The 22,059-nt window shown below is 58.1% G+C and overlaps 2 protein-coding genes across 3 annotated transcripts; one reads left to right on the top strand and one right to left on the bottom strand.

The window, feature by feature from the left end:
* Positions 1-3,061: 3,061 nt before the first annotated feature.
* Positions 3,062-12,779, top strand: CALU (calumenin). 2 transcript variants are annotated; one of them, XM_084284171.1, is made up of 7 exons: positions 3,062-3,106; positions 5,057-5,283; positions 8,104-8,297; positions 10,639-10,805; positions 10,892-10,952; positions 12,186-12,385; positions 12,523-12,779. In XM_084284171.1, exons 2-7 carry the CDS (start codon positions 5,063-5,065, stop codon positions 12,625-12,627), a joined length of 948 nt encoding a protein of 315 aa, XP_084140297.1. In that variant the 5' UTR covers positions 3,062-3,106; positions 5,057-5,062; the 3' UTR covers positions 12,628-12,779. The 2 variants fall into 2 exon arrangements, with proteins under 2 accessions (XP_084140297.1, XP_084140298.1); XM_084284172.1 differs by lacking the exon at positions 8,104-8,297 and adding an exon at positions 8,391-8,584.
* Positions 12,780-14,648: 1,869 nt separating this feature from the next.
* On the bottom strand, positions 14,649-21,834 carry OPN1SW (opsin 1, short wave sensitive; the record flags this gene model as incomplete). Its single annotated transcript, XM_084281680.1, has 5 exons — positions 21,487-21,834; positions 21,243-21,411; positions 19,010-19,175; positions 17,396-17,635; positions 14,649-14,771 (listed from the first exon to the last, which is right to left on the bottom strand). Exons 1-5 carry the CDS (start codon positions 21,827-21,829, stop codon positions 14,649-14,651), a joined length of 1,041 nt encoding a protein of 346 aa, XP_084137806.1. The 5' UTR covers positions 21,830-21,834.
* Between the last annotated feature and the right edge of the window lie 225 nt (positions 21,835-22,059).

The following is a 22,059-nucleotide window of genomic DNA, read 5'->3' on the forward strand; positions in this document are numbered from 1 at the left end:
CACCTCTGCAGGGGGGAAACGGGAGGGTCCTGCAAGCAGGGGGGGACGTCGTAACAGCGAGGAGTGATGGGGACAGAGAAAAAAGCTGAGATTGTGGCCGTCAGTGGCTTTGTGGGGATGGTCGGAGCAAGCTCAGCGTCCCTGGACACTCGAATCTGAGCTCGTGCTTGGATGGATCTGGGTGGAGATTGGTATCAGGGTGGAAAACAGAGGGCACCCTGCCCTCCTCGGAGGGGTCAGTGTGGAGAACGAGCCCTTCCTGCCAAAAAAAACCTACAGGAGGAGCCTCGAATCGCCGCTCCCTTCTCCCCGCTGTGGGTCTCTGCTGGACGCAGGCAGGATTCCAGCACGGAGCCGGGGCTGAGTCACGGGTAAAACCTCGCTGCTGGCACCCCGAGGCCTCTCGTTGATTTTGGGGCCGTGCCGGGGTTGCTGCTCCATGTGAGACCCCGCTGGGATGTGCTGCAGGTGCCGGGGCTCCTCGCTCCTCCGTCCCCGTTCTTCGGGGCAGGATCTTGCGGCGTGTTCCCGGCACTCGGGGGGGGCTTATCAGCAGCCGGGCGGTATCAGCAGCTTCCCCTTCCAGCCTTTAAATCCGGTTTTATAACAATGCCAGCGTCTCCGGACCAAAAAGGAAGGGGAAAAAAACAACAAAAAAAGCAAAAAAAAACCCACAAAAACCAACTTTCCAGTCTCCCTGTGTGTAAAGGAAAGTTTGAAAGCACAAACGTTATAAAGTTTTTAAACTGCGCAGACAGCCCCCCCCTTTCATTCAAAAATAAAATAAATCTTTTGTTTAAAAGATCATTTTTTTAAAATAAATCAGTTTTTTCCTGATTTTTAAACTCTGCCCACAGCCCTCTGATAAGGGACCCGCTGCACCACACGTACAACATCTCACACCACCCATGACTGGAAAGAGCGACGTCGTTTTAACCGCGGTTCCTTTATTATCTCCTGGTATCAGCCCTACAGAGATTAAAAAAAAAACAAACACGAGAAGACAAAGCGCTATTTTTTTTTCAAGCGACTTTCACATACGTTTTTATTTATTTATTTTTTATTTTTTTTTTCCCAGCTCGTGAGCGAACAGTTGGGGCGAGCTGCGAAATGTCAGCTGGCCGGGGCAGGCTGCGGAATTGCTCCCCGTGACACAAAGAGGGGGGAATGGTCTCGTCTTACTGCAAGCATCCAGCGCGAGCATCTGCCACGGAGCCCAGCGAGAAAGGCTCCCGGAGGGGACGATTCCTCTGACCTAATTTAGGCATTTACTCCAGGAGGGGATGAATCACGCCCTGGAAGTGCCTATTTCTTTCCAGTGACTACAGCGGGAGTCTAGACGGCCAGCGCAGATGTGGACGCGTGCACCTCATCCGACGGGATTGCGACCTGACCTCAGCGATAGCGCTATTTGGCCGGGGCTCGGCGGCGAGCTGATGTGTCATGATACGCTGAGGCAGCGAGGAATTAAATAGCAACATGATGCTGCTCCGGGGCGGCCGAGTAAAATGGATGAGCGGCGTGGGGCTCGGGTAACGCGCAGCATTCCCTGCCGGTGGCATCACCCCGTGCCACGCCGCGCTAACATCACGCAGCGGTTTTAGTCCCAAACGTGTAAAATTGTCTCGGTGTCATCGCTCTGTCACGGCACGGGCTGGTGACTTGCAGAAAATAGACTCCACCATCAATAAGATTGTAAAGTTGGTGTGTTTATTCAGCACGGGGGTAGCCCCGCCGACGTCGTGCCTGCCCGACGCGGCAACTTGCCATGGTTATGTGCAGAAAGGAGTCACGTCCGCGTGAGGTTTCACAATACGGCTATACATATGCATGACCTGTCCCCGATTTGTATTAAAATTAGTTCCAGGAGTCATTTCCATCAGCCTGCCTTGTGTAGTGGCTCCTGGCGGGGGGTGATGAAGGCTGGGGACTCTTCCTCATCGCCACCCGTTGACCTCTTGTCTTTGTGCAGACTCCGTCACGCTCTTACCAAGGGACTGACCTTGGTAAGAGTCCCAAAACTTCTTACTTTAATTAATTTGCACAATTGTTTAGTCAAGACAGGGAGCATCTGCTGCTTTGTGGAATGGGGTGTGGACACTTTGGGGACGCCTGACACTTTGGGGTGGGGAACGTCCCAGTTTGTAGGATGGGGAGCATCCCCCACATTTTGGGATGGATGACACCTCCTGCTTTGTGGGGCGGGGAGCATCCTCTACGTTTTAGGCTGGGTAAAATCCCCTTTATTGTGTGACAGGGAGCATCCTCCTCAGCTCCATCTGCTGAGATTCTCCTCACTCTTAGCTGGACCCGGGTGATCTACGAGGTCTGACCCAACCCCAGCAGTTCCATCACCGTGTAATTTTGGGGTTTTAGGGGATTTAGGGTTATAAACTTTGGAGAAGCCACATATTGGTGACAGACTTCGCCCCGTGAGGCGGGCGGGCGCCATCTTGGCCATCGCCTCCCCTCACCCCACAGGCACTGCCCGGGCTGTGAGGGGCCGAAACGCCCTCAGAACACCTCTGCCACCCCACTGCCAGACAGCCAGCGGCCATAAGCACCTCAGCGGGGTGAGGAAAGCTGAAAAAAGGCGGCGGCGGCGCCCCCAAAACCCCCTCAGCGCCCCTCAAAATGGCGCCGCCGCCCCCCTCAAAATGGCGCCGCCCTGGCGGCCGCCGCCTGCCTCTTCCCGCCCTTTCCCGCACCACGTGACCACCGCCCCCCACCCTCAGCCCCTCTCTCTCCCCCAACACCCTCGCCGCGCATGCGCAGTAGCGGAGCGGGGCTAGGGGGGCGTGGCCGGCGGCCGGCGCGCGCTTGAGGACGTGGCGCTTTGCAGCCAATCAGAGCCCTCATCCCGCGCGGGTGGGGCGGGGCCTCGGAGGGAGGGGGCGTGGCCGGGAAGAGAAGGCGGAGAGAAGGGCGGGGCCGAGCGTGACGGACGGCGAGGTGGACCAATAGCCGCGCCGCGCGTGGCGGCGGCGGGGAAGGAGCGGCGCTCTGATTGGCCAGGGGCGGGGGGGGAAGGCCGAGCGGCGTGGCGCGGCGCCCACTTCCGGTCGGAGGAGCGGGAGGGGAGAGCGGGCGGCGGCGGCACCGGCGGGTAACGGAGGGGGGCGGGGGGGGAACGGGGGGAGATGGGGGGGGGCTGAGGGGGTCGGGGGGCGGTCACGTGGCGGGGGGGGAGCGGTCACGTGGCGGCGGGGGCCTGGTCACGGCCCCGGGGCCTGGTCCTGGGTCTGGGGCCTGGCGTTGCCATGGCAACGGGGGGGGGGCGCTCGGTAACGGGGCTGGGGGGGGGCTCCCGGTGCTGGTTTTGGGGTGAGATGAGGGGATTTTGGGTGAGATGAGAGGGTTTTGGATGAAATGGGAGGGTTTTGGGGTGAGATGAGAGGATTTGGGGTGAAATGAGAGGGTTTGGGGTGAAACGAGAGGGGTTTGGGGTGAGATGAGAGGGGTTTGGGGTGAAATGAGAGGGTTTGGGGTGAGATGAGAGGAGTTTGGGGTGAAATGAGAGGGGTTTGGGGTGAAATGAGAGGGGTTTGGGGTGAAATGAGAGGGGTTTGGGGTGAAATGAGAGGGGTTTGGGGTGAGATGAGGGGGTCTTGGGGTGAGATGAGGGGGTCTTGGGGTGAGATGAGGGGGTCTTGGGGTGAGATGAGAGGGTTTGGGGTGAAATGAGAGGGTTTGGGGTGAGATGAGAGGACTTGGGGTGAAATGAGATGAGTTTGGGGTGAAATTAGGGGGTTTTGGGGTGAAATGAAAGGGTTTGGGGTGAAATTAAAGACTTTAGGGGGTTGTGGGGGTCACCGGGCCCGCCCCAGGGCCCCCTTGTGCTGCCCTGAGTGGGCCCTGAGCCTCTGCCCCCCCCCCCCCCCCTCGGTCCGTGTGTCCGTGTGTCCGTCCGTCCTCTGCCCCCTCTGTTTGTCTTGGCCGCCCTCGTGCCCGCCTCGGTCACTGGCAAAGGTCGGGGCCTTGGAAGGGAACCGTGGATGGGGGGGGCACCAGAGGGGGTCTTGGGGCAGGTTCTGCACCTGGGGGGGGGTCAGGGGCTGGGAGAGACCCCCCCAGGGATGTGGTTATGGCGGTGGTGGAGGTGAGGAAGGGTTTTGGGGTGGTTTTTTGGGGTCCCAAGAGGGCAGAGGCAGGAGCAGGACGTGGTGATCCCCTGCTCTGCCCTCCTCAGGAGCCCTGGGGCCCAGCAGGGGGATGTGGGGCTGGGGGAGGGGGTCCGGGGGGGGGTCCATGAGGATGATGAAGGGCTGGAGAGCCTCTGCTATAGGGGCAGGCTGAGGGGGGGGCTCTGGGGAGCCCTCCTGTACCTAAAGGGGGCTGGTAAAAGGATGGAGAAGGGCTCATTGCTCGGGTAGGGAGCTGTAGGACGAGGGGGGGTGGTCTTAAGCTGAAAAAGGGGAGATTTGGATCAGAGTTTTGAGGAAATCCTTCATTTTGAGGGTGGTGGGACCCTGGGACGGGCTGCCCGGAGGAGCTGGGGGTGCTCGGGACCAGGCTGGACGGGGTTTTTGGGCACCCTGACGTGGTGGGTGCCATCCCTGCCCGTGGCGTGCACCCTTGGGTGCTCTCTCTGAGGGCTCTTCCCCGCCTCAGCACCGGGTCCTGCGCTTTGGCCGCCCCAGCCCCGTGCAGCGACGCGGGCTGGGGGTGGGGGGGGGTCCTCGTTGTGGGCTTGGTGGTGACATCGGTGGTGGTGGGGTGTCGGAGCGGATTTTGGGGGGGCTCTTCCACCCCTGGCGGTTCTGGGACTCCGTGGCTGTCTCACCCAGGGGCTCATCAGGCACCACTAATTAGCTAACGAGGCAGGGGGAGGCCTGGGGGCTCTGTGTCTTCGAGGACAGCCCCCCCCTTTTACCATTAACCACGAACAGAAGGATTTGGGCACCGCTTTTACCACTAATTACGACCCAGCACCGCTTTTACCACTAATTACCACCCAAACGAGCCGGGGGATGACTCCCAGCACCCCAAGGTGGCCCCGGGGCCTTGCTCAACCCCCCCCCACGACCCATTAAACCCCCCCCTTCGTGCCCCACAGGTCACCATGAGCACCCAGCAGCTCCTCCTGTGCCTGTCCCTCTGGGCTGCCTGCGTGGGGGCCAAACCCACGGAGAAAAAGGAGCGGGTGCACCACGAGGCCCAGCTGAGCGACAAGGTGCACGACGACGCCCAGAGCTTCGACTACGACCACGACGCCTTCCTGGGGGCCGACGAGGCCAAAACTTTCGACCAGCTGACGCCGGAGGAGAGCAAGGAGAGGCTGGGGTAAGGGAAAAAATCAAAAAACGCCCCCAAAAAAGGGGGGACGTGGCGCTGGGGGGGAGGGGGCGGCCCCCAAATAGAGCGTTTGGAGTGCTCGTGGGGGTGCTGAGCTCTTCCTGCTGCTCCCTGCCCCAAAAACACCCTCCAGGACCCCCAAATTCACCCCCCAAAGTCAGAGGAAGCCCCCCCAGGACCCCCAAATCCCCCGTCCATAGCCGGCGCTGCGCGACGCACGTGCCCAACCCCCCCCCCAGCTCCCAAAAACCCAGCGTTTCTTTCCCAATTAACTCTAAAATTAACCTCGGTGCCTCTCCTCCCGCTGCCACCTGCCTCTCCCCGGGCAGCTGCCGCCGCAGTTGTTCCCCTTTTGGCTCGGGAAAGGGGCCCCGACCTCCCTGGCAGCCCCCCCAAAAAAAAAAAAACCGAGGCCGTTCCCACGTGGGGAAGCATGGAGCCAACCCCCTTGGGCTCCCTCCGCCCCGTTCTACTCCGTTTTTTTTTTGTTTTTTTGTTTTTTGGGGGGGAGTTTGGGAAGTTTGGGAGCGGGGAATGGTCCCAGGGGGAGGGGCAGGGCCGTGCTGGCTGCCCTCCCCCCTGGCTGTTGTTTTGCTAACCCCGCGGTGCCTCCCTGGCTGAGTTTCTCCGCTGGAAACGTTGCCAGCGGGGCCCGGCCCGGGGCACGGGGACCTCGTAACGGGGCTGCTCCGAGCTAATTAACCAAAACGAGTTTGTTTTTCTAATCAGGAGCCCTGCCCTGCTCGCCGTGGCGCTCCCCAAAACCCCCCCCGGGACCCCAAATGGGTGCTCTGCCCCCTGCTCCTTGCCCCTAAGCCCCCCAGCACCGGCTGTGGGCACCCCCTGCGTGGTTCCCAAGCCCCGTTTTCGTGAAAAAGCTCCCCGTTTTTGTGAAAAAGCTCCCCATTTCCACAAAAAAGCTCCCCGTTTTCGTGAAAAAGCTCCCCATTTCCACAAAAAAGCTCCCCGTTTTCGTGAAAAAGCTCCCCATTTCCACAAAAAAGCTCCCCGTTTTCGTGAAAAAGCTCCCCATTTCCACAAAAAAGCTCCCCGTTTTCGTGAAAAAGCTCCCCGTTTCCACAAAAAAGCTCCCCGTTTTCACGAAAAAGCTCCCCATTTCCACAAAAAAGCTCCCCGTTTTCACGAAAAAGCTCCCCATTTCCACAAAAAACCTCCCCGTTTTCACGAAAAACCTCCCCATTTTCACAAAAACCTCCCCATTTTCGCAAAAAACGTCCCCCTTTTCACAAAAACCTCCCCATTTTCGTGAAAAACCTCCCCATTTTTGCAAAAACCCTCCCCATTTCCACACTTTGCCCCCCAGGAGCCACGAGGGTCCGGGGCTGTGCTCCTTGAAGCCCCCCCAAGAGGGGCTGGAGGTGGCTCTGCACGGAAGCACCGCGGTGCTGGGTGCCCCGGGCCCCGATTTCACCCCGGGGTGCACGGGGGGTGGGCGTGGGCTGCTTGGGGGCCCCCCAGGGAGCCCCAAAATTCGCTTGTCATCGTGTTTCTGCGTCCAGCCGCGCCCTGGATCCCTCCAGGAGGAGCTGGGAGCGCTCAAAACCCTCTCGCCCCATCCCTTTGCTGGCCTTGGGGTGTTTGGAGCGGGTGGGGGCACGGGGCTGGCTTTAAATCGAAGCCCCCCGGGGTGGGGGGAAAGGAAAAAAAAAGCACCGGGGGGGGGGAGATAAATGTGGGGTGATGACAGCGCCCGGCCCCGCTCCCACCTGCCGCATTCCTCGCGGGGCTGCTGTGGCTCTGCTCCCTCCCCGGGGGCTGTTTTGGGGTGGGGGCTGCCCTGTGGGGCAGAAAATCCCCCCCCGTGGGGTCCTTGGGGGCTGCGAGCTCACGGAGCTACCCCGAAAATGGGGAAAAAAGGGCTGGAAAGTGCTTTTATTCCCTCGGGGGGGGGGTTTATTCCCTCGGGGGTTTTATTCCTTGGGGTTTTACCCCCCGGGGGTTTTATTCCTTGGGGTTTTATTCCTTGGGGTTTTACCCCCAGGGGGTTTTATTCCTCCAGGGTTTATTCCTTGTGGGTTTTATTCCCTTGGGATTTTGCCCCCAGGGGTCTTATTCCTCCAGGGTTTATTCCTTGTTGATTTTATTCCCCGGGGATTTTATTCCTCGGGGGTTTATCCCCTGGGGTTTTTATTCCTCATGGGTTTATTCCTTGGGGTTTTATCCCCCAGAGGTCTTATTCCTCTGGGTTTTATTCCTCGTGGGTTTATTCCCTGGGGTTTTATTCCTTGGGGTTTTATCCCCCAGGGGTCTTATTCCTCCGGGGTTTATTCCTCATGGGTTTCATTCCCCGGGGTCTTTATTCCTCGGGGGTTTATTCCTTGGGGTTTTATCCCCCTGGGGTCTTATTCCTCGTGGGTTTATTCCCTGGGGATTTATTCCTCAGGGATTTTATTCCTTGGGGTTTTATTCCTTGGGGTTTTATCCCCCAGGGATTTTATTCCTTGGGGGTTTATCCCCCCGGGGTTTTATTCCTCAGGGTTTTATCCCCCAGAGGTCTTATTCCTCTGGGGATTTATTCCTCAGGGATTTTATTCCTTGGGGGTTTTATCCCCCAGGGGTCTTATTCCTCGGGGGTTTATTCCTTGGGGTCTTATTCCTCGGGGGTTTATCCCTCGGGGTTTTATCCCCCGTGGATCCCGAGGGCCCCAGCCCCGTTTTGGGGTCCGGCAGCACAGGAGGTGAGATCCTCACTCCCCCCCCCCTCTCAATGAGACCCCGACGGTGGGACCCACCCCTCCTCCCCTTTCCCCTTAACCTGCGCCGGCTTTTTCTCTGCGTTCCCCACAGAAAGATTGTAAGTAAGATAGACGAAGACAAAGACGGGTTGGTAACGGTGGAAGAGCTCAAAGCCTGGATTAAATTTGCCCAAAAACGCTGGATTTACGAGGATGTAGAGCGGCAGTGGAAGGGGCACGACCTCAATGAGGACGGCCTCGTTTCCTGGGAGGAATATAAAAATGCCACCTACGGCTACATCCTAGGTAGGTGGGCGCCCCGGGGAGCGCCGCGGCGCCGAGCCGGGGCTTGAAACGTCTTTTTTTTTTTTTTTTTTTTGCCTTTTTTGTTCTTTGTAGAGTGATTGTAGATAAGATAGACACGGATAAGGATGGGTTGGTGACGGAGGGGGAGCTGCGAGCCTGGATTAAGAAAGCCCAGAAGAAATACGTGTATGAGAGTGTCGAACGCCAGTGGCAGGAGTTCGACCTGAACCAAGATGGATTTATCTCCTGGGATGAGTACAGAAACGTGACTTATGGCACCTACCTCGGTAAGGGGCCCCTGGGGGGGGGCTGACCCCGCTGCTGGGCCCCGCTCCATAAAGCAGAGAGCCCCCCCGACCCCAAAAAAAAACCCCCAAAACCCCCCTCCCCCCCACCACCACCACCAGGGTGTGTGGGGTGAGCCCGGCTCCTTCCCTCAGCCTCGTTTAAAAAAGCCCCCTGGAAAAACCCCAAACTCTCCCAGATTTTGGGGCGGGGGAGCCCTCTGCTTTATCGATGCGCTTGGTTGGGTAAAGCTGCCCCCCCCCCCCCAACCTGCGGGGACCCCGATCCCTTCCTCAGCCCTACAAAAAACAAAAAAAAGGGGTCGGGATCCCCGCTGCCCCCCCCCCCCCCCCCCGGCTCCGGGTTCTGCCCAGCTTTTGGGTTCTTCTCGGGGTCCTGCCCACGGAGCTGGGGGATTTTTATTTATTTTTATTTATGGGGGGGCGCAGGGAGGAGCTGTGCTGGGGAGCTGCCCCCCCCCTCGCTGCGCGGACATATATGGCCCGGCTCGGCGGCACGAAATCAAAGCTCAATTGGCTAAATATTGCCAAAGATAGTCAAATGCAGCACGCTGCCCCCCCCACAGCTCATCCATCTTTCCCCGAGCCGCTTCAGCTCAGGGATTTTGAGCCCTGAGCTCGCTCTGCTCTGCCCTAAAAACCCAGGTGCCCCCCCCCCAAGCCCACCCCACAAAACCCCCTCTGGTTTTGGAGACCCCCGGCAAAATAAGAGACCTCGTGCGGGGAGGGAGAGCTGTGAGAGGCTGGCACGGCCGCTTTCCGAGCTCCCAAAAACTCAGCAAAACTCAACAAAAAAAGGGGTTGAAGGGCTGCGGGTGTGGGAATCCTAAAAACGATCCCAAAAAGAGAAAGAAAAAGAAATTAAAAAATTAAAAAAAGGAGCACGGGCGCTGCTCGCTCCCGCTGCAGGGACGGCTTCTGCCCTCGTCCCCCATCTATCAGAAACCATCCTCCTCCTGCTGCTGCTGCTTCTCCTCCTCCTGCTTTTTCTTCTTCTCCTCCTCCTCCTCCTCCTCCTCCTCCTCCTCCTCTCCCCTGGCAGCAGCAGCCCTGGGAACGCCCGCGCAGGGCTTGACGCGGGGCCAAGGCACGGCCGAGCCCGGAATCGCCTCGGGAGCCCGTCTCACATCCCTGCCGTCCTCCAGGAGAGCGGGATGGATCCCCACGAGCTTCATTTTAGGGCAGCGACCTCTTAAAAACCCTTTAAAGCAAAAAAATAACGCATTTAGGTCGCTGCTCAGCACCACAAACTTCGGGTCCCGGAGCCCGAAGCGCTCTCACTGCCCTTCCACTCGGCCATCGGGGCCAGCTCCAAGCTTCCCCTTCTCCTTTTGGGGCCCTTCCTGCCCCATACAACGCTCCCCTTGTGCCACAGCCGCCTCTCTCTACTCCTTTTTTCCCCATTTCTGCTCTTTTTTGCCCCCCCTCAGTGTCTCACAGCCCCCCAGGGGGCCCGCTGGTGGCCCAAGGAGCCCGACCCGGCTCGGGGCCACTCCTCAGAAGCCAGCTCCGAGCAGGAGGAGCCGAGGATTAGTTGTGCCTTGGGGGTGCCTGGAAATAAACCCTCCCCCCGGCTATATTTAACACCCCCCTGGCCCCCCCCCAGCTTCCTAATCCCCAGCCTTTTGTCCGGGGCTGTAAACGGAGCCCGGCCGCCCGCCGGCCTTTTTTTAGCCTGGCTCTCACCTCCTCTCAGCCTCCCCCCTTTGGTGTTGTCCTCTACCCGTACCCGCTGCTGGAGGGGGGTGCAGACAGACAGACAGACAAACAGACAAAGCCAGCGCCCCGCCTGCTCCCAGCACAGCTCCTCCCTTTGCCCGTTTTCCTCCAAAAACACCCCAAAAAAAAAAAAACAACAAAAAAAAAAATAACCCCACGCTCCGTGGCGTGCAGCACCCTCGCCGGGCCGCTTGCAGCTCCTCCTCCTCCTCCTCGCAGCTTAGGGCGTCACGGTTAATTGGTGTGGTGCTTAACGAGCCTGGCGGTTAATTAGCGTGGTTAACGAGCCGGGCTGAAGCTCTCCTTTCTCCCCCCAGACGACCCCGACCCTGACGACGGCTTCAACTACAAGCAGATGATGGTGAGGGACGAGCGGCGCTTCAAGAAGGCCGACAGGGACGGCGACCTGACGGCCACCAAGGAGGAGTTCACCGCCTTCCTGCACCCCGAGGAGTACGACTACATGAAGGACATCGTGGTGCAGGTGGGTGCACCCCACCGGGACTTGGGGGGCTTCCCCTATACCCACCCACCCCACCCCGTTGGCCATAAACCCGCTCCTTCTTGCAGGAGACCATGGAGGACATCGATAAGAACGGGGACGGCTTCATCGACCTGGAGGAGTACATCGGTGAGGCAGAACGGGGTGACGTTGCACCAGGGGGGGTGTTTAGGGTGGGTTTTGGGATGAAATTCTTCACCAAAAGGGTTGGGAGGCTGCCCAGGGGGGTGGTGGAGTCACCCCAACCCTGGGGGTGTTTATAAAATGTTTAAGATTGAGAGTTTTTAGAGTTATTGGGTTAGTGGAGGACTTGGGTTGGACTTGATGATTTGAAGGGCTCTTCCAACCTCGAAATTGTGCGATTCTGTGAGGCCGGGCCCCAGACAGAAGGGAACATCTGCTCCAGCTCGCTGCGCCCGCCAACTGCCCGGCCTCCCAGCCCGACAGCTGCTCCAGCACCCATACCCAAACCGGGGGGGGCGAGGGCGGCGAGGAGCACACGGCTCCAAAATCAATGCAAAAATCAACGCAAAAATCAACTCAACTCAAAAATCAATTCAAAAACCAACTCAAAAATCAAATCAATTCAGAAATCGATTCAAAAATCACTCAAAAATCATCTCAAAAATCAACTCAATTCAAAAATAAACACAAAAATCAACTTAAAAATCGCTCAAAAATCAGCAACTCAAAAACAACTCAAATCTATTCAAAAATCACTCAAAAATCAACTCAAAAAACAGCTCAACTCAAAAATCATCTCAAAAATCAATTCAAAAATCAACTTAAAATCAACTCAATTCAAAAATCAACTCAAAAAACATCTCAAATCATTTCAAAAATCGCTCAAGTCAACTCAAAAAACAACTCAAAAATCAACGCAAAAATCATCTCAAAAATCAACTCAATTCAAAAACCAACTAAAAAATCAACTCAATTCAAAAATCAATTCAAAAATCAATTCAAAAATCAATTCAAAAATCAATTCAAAAATCAATTCAAAAATCAATTCAAAAATCAATTCAAAAATCAACTCAACTCAAAAATCAACGCAAAAATCATCTCAAAAATCAACTCAATTCAAAGATCACTCAAAAATCAATGCAAAATAAACTCAATTCAAAAATCACTCAAAAATCAACTCAATTCAAAAATCAATTCAAAAACCAACTAAAAAATCAACTCAACTCAAAAATCAATGCAAAAATCACTCAAAAATCAACTCAAAAAACAACTCAACTCAAAAATCAACGCAAAAATTAACTCAAAAATGACCTCAGGGGGAGCCGCCCGCCCCCAGGACGTTTTTTGGGGTGGGATGCAATGAAATTAGGAGCTGAGGGTCACCCCCTTGCCCCGCAGGTGACATGTACAGCCACGACGGCGACACCGACGAGCCCGAGTGGGTGAAGACGGAGAGGGAGCAGTTCGTGGAGTTCCGGGACAAAAACCGCGACGGCAAAATGGACAAAGAGGAGACCAAGGACTGGATCCTGCCCTCGGACTACGACCACGCCGAGGCGGAGGCGCGGCACCTCGTCTACGAGTCCGACCAGAACAAGGTGGGGACAGCACCTCCTTTTTTTTTTGGGGGGGGGGGGGGGGCTTTTTGGGGTGCCCGGACCCCCAGAGCATCACATTTTGGGGTTATTTTGGTTTTTTTTCCCCCCCTCGGTGACCTCTGCTCCCCTCTCCGCAGGACGGGAAGCTCACCAAGGAGGAGATCGTGGAGAAATACGACCTGTTCGTGGGGAGCCAGGCCACGGACTTCGGGGAGGCCTTGGTGCGGCACGACGAGTTTTGAGGGCTGGACAGAGCAGAGCCGTTTCTGAACATAATTTATTTTTTACACTTTCTGGATTATCACGAGAAACATGTTTTTTTTTTTGTTGTTTTTTTTTTTTTTCGCTACTGAGACTGTGATTTCAGGCTAGGAGGTGAAAACGGAATCTCTCACCCGTCCTTTTTTGTTTTTTTTTTTGTTTTTTTCTCCTTTTTTTTCCCCCAAAGGAGCTTGGGGGGGACTCGGCTGCCTCCCCGTCCCCACCCGCCGTGGTTTTTTTTCTTTTTTTAAGATTTCATGTTGATTTGACGACCCTAACGAGCTCCCTTTTTGATTTTCCTATCGCTCCCGCGGCATGCCAAGAACGCGCGGCCCCGGAGCTCGCGGCGCCGAGGGCTTCCCCTCCGCCCTCCCTCCCCCTTTATTTTTTTATTTTTTTTCTCCCCCCTTTTCTCATTTTTTTTACACCCTTTAGCTGCAACAACGGGGGAAGGAAGGAAGGAAGGAAAGGAAAGGAGGAACACCAAAACCCCAACGCCGAGCTCCGGGACGCCGCGAGGAGAGGCACCACCGGGCTCCCCGGACTCGTGACTGCTCCCCGCGCCTCCGGGGCCACCCCCGTCCTCTTCCTCGCCCCGTTGGGCTCCGTTGGGACCCCAAAATCGCCGTGCCCGTGGCCGTGGCTCCTCGCCCGCCCTCCTGGCAGCCCTTCAGAGCCCGCCGCCGCCGCTCCTAGTAAGGCAAGCGATCCGGGCACTGCTCCGGGCTTGGTGTGGGGGGGGGGAAGGGAAAAGAGGCCTCCCCCCTGCCTCCTCTGCACGCCCAGCGCCGCTCCAAGTGCCTTCAGCGGGGCCGTGGGCTTGGGGGGGCGCAGCGTGGAGCCCCCCCCGTAAAGGTTTGGGGTCGGTTTCCTCCTCCTTGCGGCGGCTCAGCCCCGGGGGGGGGGGCTGCGCGTTGTGTACTCCTCGTCTGCTCTCTCATGTAACCCCCCCCCTAAAATAACACTTTTTGATATATCCCCAACCCCTGAGGCCTGGAGGAAACTCCTTCTGTGTTTGGGGGGGGGCTCAGAGCCCTCTGTGCTCCCCCCCACCCTAAAACCCGGGGATTTCCCCCCCCCCCAAACCCCGGCGGAGCGCGGCCGCCGGCGTCCGGCTGCCAATAAAAGCGTTTCCATCCCGGCCCTGCTCTCGCTGCGCCCTCACCGGGGTTTTTTTTGGGGTGAGGGGGGGGTTGTGTGCCCCCACCCCGACCCCTTTTAGCCCCCAACCAGTCCGTTTTGGCCGGCCCCATAGCGTGGTGGGGCTGTGGGGTGCGGGGCTGGTGCGGTAATTGGGGAGTGGTGGGAGCAGGGGGTGGGGAGGGGGCTGGGGGGCTGGGATGGGGCCGTGGTCACGCTCCTGCCCCATAGATGGGGGTTCTGGGTGACCCCAGCCCCACAGATGGGCTCTCAGCCCCATAGATGGGGGTCACAGTCATGCTTCTGCCCCATAAGTAGGAGTTCTGTGTGACCCCGGCCCCATAGATCGGGGCTTGGCACCACTCCTGCCCCATAGATAGGGGTTCTGTGTCATTCCAGCCCTATAGATGGGGGTCACAGTCATGCTTCTGCCCCATAGATAGGGGTTCTCTGTCACTCCAGCCCCATAGATGGGGTCTCAGCACCACTCCTGCCCCACTGATAGGGGCTCTGTGTGACCCCAGCCCCACAGATGGGCTCTCAACACCCCTCCTGCCCCACAGATGGGGCTTATTGCACCCCACAGACAGCATCACACCCCCACAGTGGGGGTCACAATCCCCACCTCCACCCCCCCCCCATACTTCTAGGCCCCACTCAGCCCCCCCACATCCCCCCCCAACCCCACCCCACACTTATGGGGCCAGCGAGACGCAGGACAGGCTCAGCTTTGCAGCAGCGTTTATTGCCCTACATCCTAAGGCCTTACAAGGGGGGGGTCCCGGCCACCTCGGGGGGGTCCCGGCCACCTTGGGGGGCTCCTGGCCACCACGGGGGGGTCCCGGCCACCACGGGGGGGCTCCTAGCTGGGGCTGACCTGGCTGGAGGACACCGAGGACACCTCCGTCCTCTGCGCCGAGCTGGAGATGTCGGAGTCGTCCGTCATGGGCTTCCCGCACACCGTCTCCATGATGCAGGCGCGGAACTGTGGGGCAGGCGGGGGATGGATTTGGGATCGGCCCCCGACCCCTGTGGGGTCCCCAGCCTCGGTCCCGTAGGTGTGTGGTGGCCCCATCCTTGTCCCCCATGAGATATGGTGGCCCCCATCCCAGTCACGGTAGGAGTGTGGTGTCCCCCATACTTGGTCCCATGAGATATGGGGTCCCCACGGTGTCCCTATAGGAGTGTGGTGTCCCCATCCCTGTCCCCATGGAACATGTGGTGTCCTCCATCCTTGTCCCCATGAGATATGGTGTCCCTATAGGAGTGTGGTGTCCCCATCCCTGTCCCTGTGGAATTTGGTGTCCCCATCCCTGTCCCCATGAGATATGGTGTCCCTATAGGAGTGTGGTGTCCCCATCCTTGGCCCCATAAGAGTGTGGTGTCCTCCATCCCTGTCCCCGTGGAACATGGTGTTACCAGCCCTGGCCCTATTGAACGTGGTGTCTCCATCCCTTTCCCATGGTGTCTCCATCCCTGATCCCAAGAGACCTGGTGTCCCCATCCCTGTCCCCCTGGAACGTGTGGTGTCCTCCATCCTTGGCCCCATAGAACGTTGATGTCCCCATCCCTGTCCCAATGGGACTTGGGGTCCCCCCTTCCCAAAGGAATGTGGTGTCCCCGTCCCTGTCCCCACAGGAGCATGGTGACCCCCATCCCCGTCCTCATGGGAACCTGGTGTCCCCCATTCTTGTCCCCATAGGAATGTGGTGACATCCGTCCCTGTCCCCATGGAATGTGGTGTCCCCATCCCTGCCCCCATGAGATGTAGGGTTCCCCATCCCCATCTCAATGAAATGTGGTGTCCCCCAGCCCCCCACCCCTGTCCTCATGGGAACATGGTGACCCCATCCCCGTCCCAATAAGAACATGGTGACCCCATCCCTGCCCTAATAGGAACTTGGTGACCTCCATCCCTATCCCAAAGGGAACATAGTGACCCCAATTCCTGTCCCAATGTGAACGTGGTGACCCCATCCCTGTCCCAATAAGAACATGGTGACCTCGATTCCTGTCCCAAGGGGAATGTGGTGACCCCCATCCCTATCCCAATAGGAACACGGTGACCCCGATTCCTGTCCCAATGGAACATGAAGACCCCCATCCATGTCCCAATGTGAATGTGGTGACCCCATCCCTATCCCAATGGAATGTGGTGACCCCAATCCCTGTCCTAATGGGAACGTGGTGACCCCGATTCCTGTCCCAATGGAAAATGGTGACCCCATCCCTATCCCAATGGGAACATGGTGACCCCATCCCTGACGTAATGGGAACGTGGTGACCCCCATCCCTATAGGAACATGGTAACCCTGATTCCTGTCCTAATGGGTACATGGTGCTCCCATCCCTATCCTAATGGAAAATGGTGACCCCCATCCCTATCCCAATAGGAATGTGGTGACCCCAGTTCCTGCCCCAATAAGAACATGGTGCCCCCATCCCTATCCCAATAGGAACATGGTGACCCCGATTCCTGTCCCAATGGAACAAGATCCCCATCCATGTCCCATTGTGAATGTGGTGACCCCAATCCCTTTCCTAATGGGAACATGGTGACCCCATCCTTGTCCCAATGAAACATGGTGACCCCCATCCCTGTCCTAATGGGAACACGGTGACCCTGATTCCTGTCCTAATGGGAACATGGTGACCCCATAGGAACATGGTGACCCCATCCCTGTCCTAATGGGTACATGGTGCCCCCATCCCTGTCCTAATGGGTACATGGTGACCCCATCCCTGTCCTAATGGGTACATGGTGACCCCATCCCTGTCCCAATAAGAACATGGTGACCCCATCCCTATGTCAATAGGAACATGGTAACCCCAATTCCTGTCCCAATGGAACGTGGTGACCCTATCCCACCAGGAACATGATGACCCCATCCCTGTCCTAATGGGAACATGGTGACCTCGATTCCTGTCCTAATGGGTACATGGTGCCCCCATCCCTATCCCAATAGGAACATGGAGACCCTGATTCCTGTCCTAATGGGAACATGGTGACCCCATAGGAACATGATGACCCCATCCCTGTCCTAATGGGAACATGGTGACCCCGATTCCTGTCCTAATGGGTACATGGTGCCCCCATCCCTGTCCTAATAGGAACGTGGTGACCCCGATTCCTGTCCCAATGGAAAATGGTGACCCCATCCCTATCCCAATGGGAACATGGTGACCCTATCCCACTAGGAACATGGTGACCCCATAGGAACACGATGACCCCATCCCTATCCTAATGGGTACATGGTGACCCCATCCCTGTCCTAATGGGAACAGGGTGACCCTATTCTTGTCCCAATGGAACATGGTGACCCTATCCCTATCCTAATGGGAACATGGTGACCCCAATTCCTCTCCCAATAGGAACATGGTGCCCCCATCCCTGTCCCCATCCCCATTCCTTCCCCTACTCCCCTCCCAGCACCACGCCAACCCCACCCCTTACCCCTACCCCTACCCCATGGCCGTCCCTTCGGGTTCCCCAATTTCCCTACCCCATGACCACCCCCAACCCAACACCACCCTCCCTCCTGGATCTCCCCCATCCCCCCCACACCCCATACACCCCCAAAACACCCCAAAACACCCCCTTTACCCCACCTGCTTGTTCATGAAGCAGTAGATGATGGGGTTGTAGACGCAGGCGCTCTTGGAGAAGAAGGCGGGGATGGTGACGAGGCGCAGGTCCAGGCCGTGGTCGCGGTTGTTGACCATGTACATGGCGAGGGCGGCGTAGGGCACGTAGCACAGGCAGAACGAGCCCACCATCACCACCACCATGCGCGACACCTCCCGCTCCGCCTTCTGCGTCGTGGCCGACTCCTGCTGCTGCGCCGCCACCTGCGTGCGACAGGCAGCGCCCGTGGGTGGTGGTGGCCTGGCCGCGGTCCCGGTCCGTAGCTCCAGCCCCGTCCTCATCCCATAGCCCCGTCCCATAGTCCCAGCCCATATCCCTGTACCCATCCCATATTCCCATCCCATAGCCATATCCCCATCTCCATCCCATAGCCCCATCCCATAGCCCCATCCCATAGCCCCATCCACATCCCATATCCCTATGCCCATCCCATATCCCCATCCCATATCCCCATCTCCATCCCGTATCCCCATCCCATCCCATATTCCCATCCCATATCCCTATCCCCATCCCATATCCCTGTCTCCATCCCCATCCTTTCCCAATCCCATCCCCATTCCATCCCATCCCTGCTCCATCACCATCCCATATTCCTAACCCAATCCCAATCCATCCCCTATCCCCATCCCATATCCCCATCCCCATCCCATATTCCCATCCCGTATCCCCATCCCATATCTCCATCCCATATCCCTATCCCCACCCCCATCCCGTATCTCCATCCCCATCCCATAGCCCCATCCCATATCCCTATCCCCATCCCATATCCCTATCCCATATTCCCAACCCAATCCCATCTCCCAATCCCACCCCATTCCAATCCATCCCATATCACCACCCCTTCCCATCCCCATCCCAATCCCCTCCCCATCCTGATCCACATCCCATCCACATCCCATATCCCTGTCTCCATCCCCATCCCATCCCCATCTCTATCCCATCCCTGCTCCATCACCATCCCATATTCCCAACCCAATCCCAATCCATCCCATATTCCCATCCCATCCCCACCCTGTCCCCATCCCAATCCCATTTCCATTCCAACCCCATCTCCATCTCTGTCCCCATCCCCACCCCATCCCCAATCCCATCCTGTCCCGATCCCAATCCCACCCCCAATCCCATCCCATATCCCAATCCCACCCTATCCCATATCCCTATCCCGTTCTCTCCCATCCCATCCCATCCCCAATCCCATCCCATCTTCCAATTCCCCATCCCAATTCCCTGTCCCCTCCCATCCCCATCCCATCCCAATCCTAATCCCATCCCATCCCATTGTACCCATTCCCATCCCATATCCCCATCCCACATCCCCATCCCATATTCCCATCCCATCCCATATCCCCATCCCCATACCCAATCCCATCCCAATCCCATCCCCATCCCATCCCAATCCCAATCCCACCCCATCCCAATCCCAAATCCAATCCCATCCCACCCCATCCCCATCGCAATCCCAATCCCACCCCATCCCAATCCCAAATCCAATCCCAATCCCATCCCTTCCCATCCCCATCCCAATCCCAATCCCAATCCCAATCCCACCCCCCCCAGCCCTTGCCGCCCGCACTCACGGCCCGCAGGGCGCTGAGCAGCTGCGAGTAGGAGAAGATGATGAGGGAGAGGGGCACGACGAAGCAGAAGATGAAGAGGAACCAGGTGTAGTACTCGCTGCGGTACTTGGTGCCCACCGTGTACCAGTCGGGGCCGCACGAGCACTGCAGGCCCTCGGGCAGGTACCTGCGGGGAGGCGGCGCGGCTCCGTCGCACCCCATGGCGCCCCATGGCGCCCCACGGGACCCCATTGAGCCCCATGGCACCCCATTGAGCCCCATGGCACCCTATGGCAACCTACGGCACCCCATTGAGCCATATGGCACCCCATTGAGCCCCACGGCATCCCCAGCATCCCCACGGCACCCCATTGAGCCCCATGGCACCCCACTGAGCCCCATGGCACCCCATTGAGCCTCATGGCATCCCCAGCATCCCCATGGCACCCCACGGCACCCCATGGCACCCCATCGAGCCCCACGGTACCCCATTGAGCCCCATGGCATCCCCAGCATCCCCACGGCACCCCATTGAGCCCCATGGCACCCTATTGAGCCCCACAGCACCCCATGGCACCCCATTGAGCCCCACGGCATCCCCAGCATCCCCACAGCACCCCACTGAACCCCATGGCACCCCATGGCACCCCACGGCACCCCATTGAGCCTCACAGCACCCCATGGCACCCTATGGCACCCCATTGAGCCATATGGCACCCCACTGAGCCCCACAGCACCCCACAGCACCCCATTGAGCCCCACAGCACCCCACAGCACCCCATTGAGCCCCATGGCATCCCCAGCATCCCCATGGCACCCCATGGCACCCCACAGCACCCCTTTGAGCCCCACAGCACCCCACAGCACCCCATTGAGCCCCACGGCATCCCCAGCATCCCCACGGCACCCCATGGCACCCCATTGAGCCCCACGGCATCCCCAGCATCCCCACGGCACCCCATGGCACCCCCATGATACCCCTTGACACCACACAGCACCCCATGGCACCCCATTGAGCCTCACGGCACCCCACAGCACCCCATGGCACTGCCTCATGGCCTCATGAAGGGCACCCTCATGGGACCCTTCTGGGACCCCCTTGCATGGCACCCCAAAACACTGCATGGCTCCTGACGGAGTCCTATGGCACCCAGTGGCACTGCACAGCTCCCCATGACACCCCACAGCACCCCAAGATATCCCAGGACACCCCATGGCACCTGATGGTACCCCAAGACACCCCATGGCACCTAATGGCACCCCGTGACCCAATGGCACCCTGTGACACCCAATAGTATGCCAAGCCACCCCATGACACCTGATGGCACCCCAAGACAACCTATGACACCCCATGACACCCCATGGCACCCAATAGCACCCCAATGCACCCCAAGACACCCCATGATACCCGATGGCACCCAATAGCACCCCAAGACACCCCGTGACACCCAATGGCAACTGATGGCACCCCATGACACCTGATGGCACCCCAAGACACCCCATGATACCCGAAGGCACCCGATGGCACCCCATGACACCCGATGGACCCCATGGCACCCAATGGCACCCCGTGACACCCAATAGCACCCTAAGACACCCCATGGCACCCAATGGCACCCCGTGACACCCAATAGCACCCTAAGACACCCCATGACACCTGATGGCACCCCATGGACCCCATGACACCCAATGACACCCAATGGCACCCCAAGACACCCCATGACACCCGATGGACCCCATGAGACCCGATGACACCCAATGGCACCCCAAGACACCCCATGATACCTGATGGCACCCGATGGACCCCATGACACCTGATGGCACTCCAAGACACCCCATGGCACCCAATGGCACCCTAAGACACCCCATGGCACTCAATATCATCCCAAGACACCCCATGACACTCAATGGCACCCAATGGCACCCCAAGACACCCCATGACATCTGATGGCACCTGATGGACCCCATGACATCCAATGACACCCAATGGCACCCCATGACACCCGATGGACCCCATGACACCCAATAGCACCCCAAGACACCCCATGACACCTGATGGACCCCATGACACCCAATGGCACCCCATGACACCCCGTGACACCCAATAGCACCCCAAGACACCCCAAGACACCCCATGACACCCAATGGCACCCCAAGACACCCCGTGACACCCAATAGCACCCCAAGACACCCGATGGCACCCCATGACACCCAACGGCACCACCCCATCCCCACCCCACCCCTCCCCACCCACCTGCTCCACCCGAAGAAAGGCGGCAAGCCCACCCCGATGCCGATGGCCCAGGTGGCCACCACCACCATCAGCGCGTGCTTGGAGCTGAAGCGGAAGTTGCCGAAGGGCTTGCAGATGACGATGTAGCGCTCGAAGGCCAGGAAGGCCAAGGACCAGCCCGTCACCAACCCTACGGCACAGCCACCGTCAACCCGACCACCCCACACAACCCCACACCCTACACCGCGCCGTGCCACCCCGTTACCTCCGGTGGTCCCCACGAAGGCCTCGAGGGCGCAGACGTGCTTGCCGAAGACGAAGTAGCCCTGCCAGCTGGCCACGAAGACGATGAAGACGCTGAAGATGCAGGAGACGAAGCCGCTGAAGGAGATGTTGACCAGGATGTAGTTGAGGGGCTGGCGCAGCTTCTTGTAGCGCACGGTGACCAGCAGCACCACCGTGTTGAGCGGCGTCCCCACCGCGAAGACGAAGCCCATGAAGGCCGTCTGCAGGTAGAAGGCCCAGGGGGGAGCGATGTGGTACTGGGGGCCGTCCCACGGCCCCGGCGCCGTGCCGTTGGTGAAGAGGTAGAACTCGTCCTCCGGCATGGGGAGTCGGGGAGAAAACGGGGGGAAAAATAAATATATATATATGTGTATATGGGGTTTGGAGGGGGAAAAAAAGGGAAAAAATAAATATTTATGTATGTATATGGGGTTTGGAGGGGAAAAAAAGGGAAAAAATAAAATATTTATATATATATGTGGGTTTGGGAGGGGAAAAAAAGGGAAAAAATAAAATATTTATATATATATGTGGGGTTTGGAGGGGAAAAAAA

This window comes from Netta rufina (assembly GCF_964035555.1).
Source record: "Netta rufina genome assembly, chromosome: 1".
Taxonomy (NCBI): domain Eukaryota; kingdom Metazoa; phylum Chordata; class Aves; order Anseriformes; family Anatidae; genus Netta; species Netta rufina.